General features: G+C 49.1%; 1 protein-coding gene across 9 annotated transcripts in view; it reads right to left on the bottom strand.

Annotated features, from left to right (window-relative positions):
• The window catches only part of ERICH1 (glutamate rich 1), a 132,269-nt gene that overhangs the window by 97,269 nt on the left and 22,895 nt on the right, over positions 1-12,105 (bottom strand). For all 9 annotated transcript variants that reach the window (XR_006886649.1, XR_006886651.1, XR_006886652.1 and 6 more), the window contains one exon: positions 6,058-6,192. Coding sequence is in view for 3 of the 9 variants with exons in the window: in XM_046648545.1 (XP_046504501.1) it covers positions 6,058-6,192 (135 nt within the window). In the remaining 6 variants the exon portion in view is untranslated. The remainder of the gene's footprint in view (positions 1-6,057; positions 6,193-12,105) is intronic.

Here is a 12,105-nt window from a genome sequence, read left to right as displayed (position 1 = left end):
TTATGCACAGGGGAGAAGTTGTAAAGATGCTGACTAGAAAGCCCGCGGCTCGTGCCCTAAAAACCAGGATGCACCACTTCCTCTGCATCTTCGATGATGCTTGACTTGTCTATAGTAAGTATTTCCATGGGCAAGAAAAAGAGGAAACACCCAAAATGGGTGTGCAGGAGAAAGGGCCTCTTTCCCAAAGACCAGCCTGTCTTCAGTTTACGGAAACCGAGGTTCTGCTCCCATGCCAAGTTTGCGGATGCAGACTTCCTGGTGGAGGTCCCAGCATGGAAGCTGTCGCCAGCGGCAGGCTGGAACCGTGCTCTTCTCATCATGAGAGGGTCTTTCCAGAGCTGCTGAGGCCACTGTGCGGAACAGCAGGATGGAGCCCCTCTGCAGACGAGAAGCGCACCTCGGGCTGCGGGCACCGGCAGTGTGACTTCCTTCACTGTAGCTCAGAGGGTAGGTGCTGGCTAACGAGAGAAGGAGGGCCACGGGAGGTCGGGAGGGTACACGGACAAGGAGGGGACAAGAACGTTTACTTTAACTAAGGAAAAGGGGAGATCCTAGTGCAGAAAGTGCTGGTCGTGAAAGGCGTGTTTACACTGGTTAGTAAGTGCACTTTGACCTGTCCTGCTTCAAGGTCACCAGTGTGTCCAATAATGCAGATGTGAGACAGCCCCTCCAGCTGCTGACGGGCCGGAGCTAGACTGGAAACCACAAGACCTTAGTTACAATTCTGTTTCTAAGGAGACAGAGGGGTTATTAAGGCTTGTTGCTATCTGTTGAAAAGCTGAATTCTTGATTCATCTACTCAAAGGCATTTAACAAATGTGGGGCAAAGGGAAGCATGTGAAAAATGGTAATTGAGCCACAAAACATACAAGCATGAAAGACAAATTTCATTATAAAATTAATACATCATGAGGCTGAGTGAACACAGACTATTCCTGTTGGAGGGTATGAGAAAGCAATGAAGGTCCCCAGAGCTTAAAATTAAGACTTGCTGGAGAAGACTAGAAATCTACCAAAGAAATGCAAAGAGTAACTGTAATCTCAGTTTAAAACATATCAGTTATTGGAATGACAAAGAATAGCTTCACACCAAAAGAAAAACAGTTTTTACGAAATACATAATTCTTAAAAGTGGAAATGCAGCATTAAATTTGGTTTTCAACATTGATCTCCCTTACTTGACTCAGTGATAGTTTAAATGTGGACAACACAAATTCTGTCAACCTTGGGGAGGCATCCCAGGAGGTGGTCTGTGGGAATATATTCATGTATGCTCAGTGATCACTGATGCCATCAGCTCTGATGTGCTCACCTGCCATGTGGCACACGGTGTACCTGCGGTCAGCAGGAGCTCATACGGGTGGACTATTCCATGTAACAGCCAGTTCTGCACAGGAGCTGAGCACCTAAATTCTTCTGACACACCCAGCTGTTGGCAGAGTGATGTAATGTCTGTGGTGTGACCGAGGTCTGTGAAATCTGAGGGGAAGCAGCAGCCTTTTAAGCCTACGTAGACACTGGAGGAGGCAGTTTAGATCTTGTGAGATTCCAGGAGACAAGCTGCCATAACTAAATCCAGAAGAGACGCTCCCATAGGAAATGTGAATTTCTTCACCACTGGAGCGCATCGGACTATTCTCGGAACAATATGTTAGATTTGTTTGGCTCCAGATAGTTCACAGAAGACTTTCAACAGCCTTTACGCCAATGGTTAGAAATGCTATTTCTTCTGGCTCAGGTTCCAGATCAGGGAGCCCGTGGAAAAAAAATGCAGAGGACGGTGGTCAACACCCTCCCCAGCCGAGCTCTGAGGGACCAGCCATGTAGAAGGCACACTCACCTCCACACAGGGAGGAACCTCACGGTCACAACCAAGACCACCCAAAGGGGAGAGGCTCACAGGAACTGTGGTCGCCTCTCCGTCCCAGCTCGGCTGCTGGTGCAGCATCTCACCCACTGAAGAGTGAGAATCACCGATGGGTGGAGGCTCCCCTCGCCTCACACTCACGACGCCACCAACTCTAACAGCCACACATGGAAACATCCTCGCCACGTGCTTCCTTCCCTCTCACCACCTGTGGGTCAGGCTGGGCGGTCCCTCTGCATGGTTCCCTCTCTCCTTCATGGTTCCCAGAGTCACCAAGGCCAGACCCTGAAAGGTGTCCACCCCTTGGACTCACAGTGGGCTGGGTCGGAAGGGGTTCTCCAAAGTCCTTCCACACTGGTCCGAACCACTCACCACCTCTCGCCTGTCCCCAGCAGTCTGCTCAGCCCCACAATGCTAAGCACAGCGAGCTCATCACCCCAGACACAACCAGCGGTGTCCTAGCACTTCTGCATCTGGCAGTGTCACTCAGCAGCGCTGCTGCCCTCCTCACACGCGGACGACTCACTCAGAGCAGATCACACGCCATCACCTCTCTCCACACCCCCCCTGGTGCTCCTGGGGCACTCCTGCCTGTTTGTAGACAACATGCCAAACCTCCTATGACTGCCTACACTTGACCCTCCCCAGCTGCAAGGAGCTCCCATGAGGCAAGGGCCTGCCCACAGCCCAGCACACACAACAGGCACTTATCCCAGTGAACTAGTGGTGCTACCCTGTCTCCTCTGCTCACTTCCGAAAAGGGTATGGCATCACTTAGAAACATCAGTGTTTTAAGGACTTAATCTAAAAAGAAAGAGTTAGGAAACTGAGGGGTGGGGAAAGGTAACCATCAGAAAATGGAGGTCAAGGGAAAAACTGCAATTGGATAGAAACAATGAAAAGCTGAGACTTGAGCTTCCTGGCAGCCAAAGCAAAAAGCATATAAATGAGTAATACATCTTTTATTCAGGAAGCAGCAGCATATCAGTTCATGAGCACCAACATCCTTCCAGCAGTGAACCCTAAAAGGAATGTTTCACCTGGATTTTAAAATAAACGTTAGTGAGCGTGCAGTGAATGAAGAACAAGGCTTTTAAAAATGATAGTTTTACAGGGGCCGGCCCCGTGGCCCAGTGGTTGGATTTGTGTGCTCTGCTGTAGGCGGCCCAGTGTTTTGTTGGTTTGAATCATGGGCACGGACATGGCACTGCTCATCAAGCCACGCTGGGGCGGCGTCCCACATGCCACAGCTAGAAGGACCCACAACGAAGAATATACAACTATGTACTGGGGGGCTTTGGGGAGAAAAAGTAAAAAAATAAAATCTTAAAAAAAAAATGATAGTTTTACAAAAACAAGCTAGAAAGAAAAAACATTCTCCATGCCTTTAATTAACCTACATTAAAAATGAATACACAAAATGAAATTCTAAGACAATATTTTCATAGAGAGATGTAATAACGTAATCTAGGTATACAGCTTTCTTATGATCTGACATGGCATAAAGTAAGCGTTTACAAATCCCAGTGGACTGAATGACTGGTGCTTTCCTCCAACCAGACTCTAGGGGGTTTCCCTCCACACATCCCTCCCCACCAGCAGAGGGGGACTGATGGGAGCTCAACAGCACACCAGCATAAACAAGCTGCTGGGCAGTGCGTGCCATATAAAAACCCAGGGAAAAGGTATGTTGGGACACTGTGGATATTTTCTTCTACAAGTAAATGGCCCGACTTGTTCCTCACCAGCCTCTCGGGAACAAGGTCTCGGTGTCTGTAGGAAGGGTACATGTTTTCCAACTAAGAGTTCCGTGTCTGTTAAGGATTTCCACTCGTGTCACCTGAATCCCAGAATCTGGTGACGCAATTCATCCAGGAGCTGACTGTGGTTCAGCACACTCTGAGGACAAACATCACTCACTATCCCAGCCACCCCAGAGGAGTTCTGATGCTACTGTAACAGATTACGTAACCCCACATCAGACAGCATTCCCATAGATGCACCAAGACAGTGAGCAAGAGGGTGCTCCCACCGGAGAAATGTGTTGCCATGCCAAGTACAGTTGGTGAGCCTCCCCCTCAACAGTGGCCACAAGAGCAGCTTCCTGTTGGCAGGACAGACAGCAGGCTGTTCTACCAGCAACAGGCTGGAAGTCCACAACTTCTTGAGAACAACATGCAGCGCCACATTAACGAGAAGAGAAATGCCTGATGTCTAAGGCGGGAGGAGCACACACAGTTGGCACTGAATGTGTACAGACTTTTTTCTTGTCATCATTCCCTAAACCATACAGTGTTACAGCTATTTACATGCATTTGCATTGTATTCGGTATGATAAGTAATCTAGAGATGATTTAAAGTAGACAGGAGGCTGTGCACAGGTTATATGCAGATCCTGGACCATTTTGTCTACAGGACTCGAGCATCTGAGGATTCCGGTATCTGCAGGGGTCCTGGAACCAATCCCCTGTGGAGATGGAGGACGACTGCATTTCGTTTTATCTAAAGCTACACCAAGGCATTTAAATGAATCAAACATAGTTTGGCGGGGAGTCCTAGAATAAAGTTTGGAATTTATGTCTAACATTACTACTTCCTTGTCCTACAACTCCCTTCTACCTCTTCCTAACACATTTTAAAAGAATTCAAAATCTGTACATCCAGAGATGACCCACAGAGCGGGACAAAGGCAGCACAGAGAGTGAGCACACAACCGCCACTCAGGTCCCTTTGTCTTGCTTTCTGAGCACGTTCGTCTTCATGGCAGACACATCTGGCCCTGGAACAGACCTGGTGACACAGCTCATCACCCCTGAGTATGGTCTGACCAGGCCCAGGCCAGGTGCCAGGACAAGGGACAACGGATGCTGACGCGTGAGGACGGGCTGACAGCAGAGCCTGTGTGGGTGACCCAGACGATCGCTCCCCAGTGGCTTCCTGGAGGCGAGAGAGGTGCACTTCCAGGGCCAGCAGCAGCCGTAGGGAGACACCGCTGGGACCCACACGCAGAGCTCAGGGAACAGCGTTTTACAGGAGACCTGTGTCTGCTTGTACACACACCTTCCATCTCCTGTGGGGACATCACTCCAGCTCGGTCCCCGTGGAACCAGTCTTGGAAGTGGTATCTGGTCACAGGACGGACAGAAGTTTTCTCAGCTGGGACACCCTGCACAGATCTGCCATCACTGCATCATCAGCCAAGCCAACTGTGTACAGCTGCACGTGCAGGACAGCTAACTGTATATGACAGCAGGCGAACGAGGCCGACACACTGTTTACTAAATATACTAACACGTGAGGAAGTATGTTCGCCAAAGGAATTCTTCCTCCTAAGCACAGGTAAAATTTCTGTTTACATAACCTATTTATCTACTAAGTGTATTCCAAAGACTTTCAGCAGGGCTTGAAGACGAATGTATTATTCCTTAGCTGTCCCATTCGTGGTTTTATGTTTCTGATCCTTTAATTAGGAAATCAGAAAGATGAATATACTAGAAAACCACATTTTCTTAATATTCAAATTAAGGCTTATAAAATAGAGTTTCTTAGTTTATATTTGTTAAAAATCATCTGGGAAAAATTTTTATTTGAAAATTCCAAATCCCTCTTAAGAAGTTTTGAAATGATGAGTTAAAGGGGGAAAAAATTCCCCTTTTACTTTACAAGGTAGAAATTCAAAGAGCACCACCACCAGCCCCTCTACCGCAGCACTGAACCACATTATTTTCCTTCATTCATACGACATTCAACAACAAAAGCAGATGTAATAATGCAATTTTTCCACAAGAGATGCAAAATAAGTAACTTCCATGGTTACAAAATTGATATACAATCTTAGAAATCTTAAAAAAATTAGAAAATCAAAAAAAAAAGTTCTACTAAACCACAACGAGTACTGTGAACATTTTGATGCATTTAGTACCAGACTTCTCCCAATGCATTAACAAATATGGCTCTGACCACATTCCGCTTCCAAGCTCCCATCCTAAGTACCAGCTCCTGTCAGCACAAGTTCTTTACAGCTATTTTCAATGACCGCACGACACATAGCAGCCCTGTGTGGTCGTACAACATACTCGCCCCCTCACTGGGAATCAGATAAAGCGTATTTACAGGACTGGAAAACTAGAAACACACAATTCACGTGAAAGGTGTCACCTCACCCCACCCCCCTAGAGAACTTTTACCTCCCGTGCCATCACTGCTGGCGGAGTTCTCGGACTCTGTCCAGCTGTGTGGCTCTGGCGGAGCGGGAACGTAGCCCTCCGGAGGCAAACTCACGGTGTAGAGCCGTCTTCCAGGCTGGGTCTTGGCGTCGCCATCTGCAAGGACAGGGGAGCAGCAGGCCTGGTAAACGTCACACACTGAGACAGACACTACTTCCCAAGCATCCTTTCTCCAATCAAATTCACTGAAGACATAACTCCAACAGCTGAATAAAACCTAGCCACCGCTATAAATACCGACTTTAATAAGCCAAGCGTCTTGCCAGAAGAGCAAGTCAGCTACACATCCAGCCAGGAAAAAGGAACCATCTATGATTATTTAAATTCACATTAAGTTACTCATTATGTAAACTTCTGGGTTTTCATAATAAATTTAAAAACATAACTAATTCATGAGTGGGAAGCAGAAAATAAAAATACTCCACATAACATACCCCTCATTATCACAACATGAATCTCTCAACATTCTGGTACATAATCTTCTGGAACATGCTCTCCATATGTGCTAACCACCTGCATACACAGTGTGTGCACAGACACGCATGTGCACCCACACACACACATGATGACATCATGCTACACATATTATACATTTGTGTATTACACATTTGTATATTATACATTTGTATATTACATGTATCATATCATTCAAAAGTGAATATAATGTGATAACATATTAAGATATATTTAGATCTACCTACTCTTTTAATGGCTACATAATATTCCATGTTATGGGCAAATTGTAATTTAACCACTGTCCTAACTTTTGCGATGGCAGTTGAGTCTACATTTTCACCATCACGAACACCTGCCGTGATCATCCTTGTACGTGACTGACTGCACAGTCAACTGTCCAGCTCCCTCACTAATCCCTGGACACCAGCTGCTGGCCCTTCACACGCTGTCTGGAAGTCGACCTATGAGGCTTCCTCCCTCGCTCCTTCCAATACTGACCAGTATCAATCTGTTTAATCTTCATATTTTCATTCAAAGGATGGCAAAGTAACTTTCTTGTATGTGACAAACACAAGTGGATATCCCAATTAGCCTTTCACAGAAAAATGAATATTCAATTTTTAAAACAACGACAATAACAAGGATTGCATGAAATCACCATTACACGTAACAGAATGTGTGGTTTCAAGACATGTCAATGTAAAAATGCGGACACGTGTTCAAACTCTTCTGTCATAATATGTTCAGTTTCTTGCAGCTACGAGGCACGAGCTCCAGTTCTGTGGTCACCTGGATCCACCCGCTGATGGATCCCCATGGGATTTGCTGCCGGAATCCAGGGTGGAGTGCAGACTGCTTCCAGGCAGACTCCCCGTGGGGTAATGTCAACATCTGACCATTTCTCACAGAATATTTTTGGAAGCTTTTGATCAGCTAAATTTTTCTTAATAAGAAAGTTAAACAGAACTTAGAAATGTCATTGTTCACTTAATTATTAGGATGAATACAGGAGGCATCATGGAAATGAAGCATGAGATGACTCATACAGTGAAAAATAATGACGCATCTAAGAAAAAGAACTCAGAATGCAACATGTCAGGGAAGTGCGTCTCATCTCAGAGGCCACACGCTGGCCTCCCAGGCCAGCGCTGCCATCAGGGAAGACAAGCAAGGCCTCAGAAGGCCCCGGGCCTCAGTCTGCTCATCTATAAATTATGGTGACGGCTCCAGTTCTGCGTTTTCTAATTTCTTCTGGGTAGCCATGGTCTGTTGTGTGGACATTTGTCGTCTCACATTCAGACATTATGCTCACTGCTCAGGTGGGAGCACAGAGAGACCTCTGGCCTTTCCTGCGCAGCAGGCAGCAGGGGACACTGCACCCCTCATCTCATCCTGGCTGAGAGCCCCGCGCCTGTCCCCGCAGCTGGATGGGGTAGAGCTCCCGGGACACCCCATCTCCAGCTGACGGCAGTCAGAAGCTTCCCTGGAGCACAGGGGCTTCGAGGTGTAAGAGGACAGGACTCGAGAGCCTGCTGGCGAGTAAGCTGGTCTCTGGCTCAGTCCCACTGTTCTCGGGAGGACAACAGCCCTGGAGCCCGACTTCATCCTTCAACCTCTCTTTGACCCAGACGCCAGACCCAGCCGCTGGTCCTTCACTGTGGTCCTGGCCCAGAGCACGCCTGCCTTCTCCCAGGCTACACTGCCTGAAACAACCCGATGCGGCCAACACTGAGCTCTCCACGACCTGGGCTGTGGGGCAGCCAAACGGCTATGGAGAAGCATGGGCTACGCTGCCCACAGCCCTTGAACGCACGCAGGACCGCCTCGCCTGTCCTCCCATCCGCCCTCCCACACAGTCTTCCCACTGGATCCAAGTGCTGCCTGAAAATCTCCCCACTGCCCCATCCTCACTCCCCCAGCAAGTTTTTATAGCTCCTCCCATCTCCCCTCAGCCCGGGCTTCTACTCAGAACCCTCAGCCAACACTGCCCTCCCTCCAGCTACACACACTGGCCACTCCACACCCATCCTTCCCGCCACCCAGAGCGCTGCTCCGGAAGTCTTCCCTCTATCCTCCCTTCCCTCTCTCTCCCTCCTTCCTGCTCCCTCCCTCTTTGTCTCCCTCCCTCTCCCTCCCTCCTTCTCCCTTTCTCTCTCCTCTCCCTCTCTCCCTCCCTTCCCCTCTCTCCTTCTCCCTTTCTCTCTCCCTCCCTTCCCCCCCCTCCCCCTCTCTCTCTCTCCTCTCCCTCTCTCCCTCCCTTCCCCTCCCTCCTTCTCCCTTTCTCTCTCCCTCCCTTCCCCCCCTCCCCTCCTCCTTCTCCCTCTTTCCCTCCCTCCTCCTTCCTCCCTCCCTCTCCCCTCCTTCTCTCCCTCCTTCTCTCTCCATCTCTTTCCCTCTCTCCCTCCTTCTCCATCCCTCTCTCTCTCTCCCTTTACCAGTGTTTCCTCTCCACTCTGTCCCCCCATCGTACCCTTCCATCCCCACCTCTACTTCCTGCACTCTCACTCTCTTTTGAACACTGCCCCCTCACCAAGTCTCTCTCGTCAGGGTCACAGTGGCTTCCAAGTTTTGCTAAACATAGAAAAATTACTACTTCTTTGTCAGAGTCAACAGTTAATTACACTTCCAAAATTTATTTTCTACATGGATTTCTGACCTCACTGCAGACTCCGATATCCATGCTTCCTCTCTGGGTTCCTTTTTGCCTTTGCTAAAACAGGTTGTTTCTCGCTCTCTCAGCCAGGGGCTGTGGGCGGTGAATCCCTCATGTTCTGTGGGTATGTGCCGTCTTTACTCGGCCTCTTTCAGAGGATTCCTTATTTCCCCACCAGGGGCTGCAGGTGCCCAGCGCCAGGTCCTTGGGCACAAAGGTCCACCCACCACCAGACCCGCTCCCCTCCGGAGGCGGCCAATGTTATTGTTCTACTGTACAAACAGACACACACATTATTCCTTTGTCTCCTTTTTTCTTTTTTTAATGAATCCAGTAGCAAACTCTCCACATGGCCTCTTGCTTTTTCACTTAATGAGAATCTGGGTGCTCACTCCCAGGAGACACAGAGTGCCCCTCAGGCCTTTTGAGGAGTGCATACAATGCCACCAACCTCATTGATTAAACATCTACTTATCTATCTGACTGATGAAAAGCTAGACTTCTCCCAACCCCTGGCTATTCTGAACGACGCACTTCTGAACACCCTTGTTTATGCTGATCCCTGCACACGTAACCTTATCTATAGGTTTGGGTCGGGGGTGTGCACCTGTACTCTGGAAGGACGGCGTCAAGCTGCCTTTCACAAGACTGTGCGAGCTGTACTTCAAACAGCCATGTCTGAGCCTATGCCTGCCATTCCCAATAGTGCATTAACAAGTTTTAGATCTGTGAAAATCGGACATGTGAGAAACGAGATCCCAATAGGCTCTTCACTCGTACTTCTCTTGTTATCAACAGATCGAACATCCTCTTTTTTTTAATGCTGAAAGAGCCACACATGTATCTTGCTGTGAAATGCCTATTACTACCCTTTTTGTGCGTTTCTCTTTTCAGCAGTCATTTTCTTCTTGGCCTATGAGCTCTTTATATATGAAGGAAATGGATCCTCTGTCAGTACTAAGAGCTGCAATAGCCTTTCCAGTTTATTATTTATCTTCTGATTTTGCTCGTGGCACTTGTCTTTTGCCATTCAGAATTGCAGATTCTATAAGGGGAAATCATCACTCTTTCCTTTTGTGCCTCTGGTTGTGTATGAACCTCTGTGGGGAAATGTTCTCCCATGATTCTTCTCATACCACGATGGTTTCAATGGTTTAGATTTAAATTCCTGCTCCTCTGTGTAACCCACACTCGCTCGTTTACCCCATTCACTCCTGAACGTCAGCTTGACTGTGTCTTCAAACCCAGACAGGTGGCGTCCAACAGAACTTGCGGGTGCAATGGAAACGGTCCCCATCTGTGCATCTAACACACTGGCCACTGGCCTCAAGACCCCCAGGGTGAGCTGACTAGAGAACTGAGTTTTTACTTTTAATTAATTACTCTTTGAATTTAAATAGCTGTGAATGGATGGCTGCCTGGAAGAGGCCACCACCTTCACCTGCCCTCAAGCCGAGCTTGTCCTCTCTGCGACTTCTCATCCCTGTGTTAAGTGGGTTTGCCTTCCTGATCCTGCCGACCACTCAGGCCACACCATCAGCTAAGAACTCTTTCCTCTGGAGCACTCTCAACACCTTCTTAAATGGTCTCAAATCTCAAGAGGAGAGATCTTAAAGTAAATCTCCTCAACACGCATGCGTGCATGCATGACGGCAGCCATCCCTGCGAAGTGATGTATGCTTTTCAGCTCCAAACTCCGCCTGGGCGCAGTGCGACGGCTCACTCAGGCTGTCACCCACTCCCTGTCCACCAGACATGCCCACTCCCTGGACTGTAAGATGTCGTGAGGCTGCTGCCTGTGTCTACCAGGCTCTTCTCTGGGACCTGCTCGTCCTTTGGGTTCCAGCTTCTTTCTACGAACTTCTCTTCAGTGACGACTCAATCTGAGTAAGGTCTCTGTGACCCCCTTATTCTAACTCATCCTGTTTCCTTCTCAGCAGGTGCCATGGGCCAAACTGTGCCCCTAGACCTACAGGCTGAGGCCTAAGCCCAGGTGGCTGTATCTGGAGATGGGCCTGGGAGGTGGTGATGAAGGTTCCATGAGGTCACAGGGTGGCCATGACCTCACAGGGCTGGTGTCCCACAGGGAGAGGAGGAGACCAGAGATCTCTGCAGGTGCACATGAGGACGCAGGGAGAGGCAGCGCCCGTAAGCCAGAGAGAGTGGCCCCACCAAGAACCGAATCCTCAGCGCCTGGATCTCGGGCCTCCAGCCTCCAGAGATGCACGTCTGTTGTCGAAGCCGCCCAGTCCATGCAGTTCCATTCTGGCAGCCCGAGCTGACCAAGACATCTGCCCTCCCACCATGTGCTGGGCGCTGTGTGACTTTGTTCTTCCGTATCCTGCAGTCACTACTCACGTTTCATCGCGTACCGAAGGAGACTGAGCTAACGGTGGCAAGGAAGTTCCATCCTCAGCCGCAGCCGTCACCCAGCGGCTTTCTGAATGACCAGTGACTGGCTGGTGCTCCCAGCGCAGCTTCTGCTGCACGCAGTGAATCAGACACCCACAGACCCGGTGACTCCACAACTCTGGTGCAACTGCTCAAAACCTGTCAGGACCTGAGTACCGCAGGAAGTCAAGACAGCATGGGGGACGAGACCGCAGGAAGCTCTAGAACCCCGTCTGGGCTTGATCTCAGCTCGTCCCGCTACACAGCCCTGAGATCCAAGCCTCAGGCTCCTCCTGTGATGTCAGAGCCCCGCCTTAGAGGGCTGTTTGGAGACTGGGGATCAGATCCTGCGAGCTCTCAGCAGCCCTGCCCACGGCAACCACTCAGCGGGTCTTGGTAATGATGGGGGGCTGCATCCAAGTGGAAGAGAATTCTGGGAGATTCTCATGGCTACACTGCTGGAAGTGGGTTTAGACGGTCATCCCCAACATGTGCCTCACTGTCTACTT

The sequence above is a fragment of the Equus quagga genome, chromosome 22 (genome assembly GCF_021613505.1).
Source record: "Equus quagga isolate Etosha38 chromosome 22, UCLA_HA_Equagga_1.0, whole genome shotgun sequence".
NCBI classification, from domain to species: Eukaryota; Metazoa; Chordata; class Mammalia; order Perissodactyla; family Equidae; genus Equus; species Equus quagga.
Note: the sequence above shows the minus strand (reverse complement) of the source record. Positions and strands in the feature narration are given on the sequence as shown.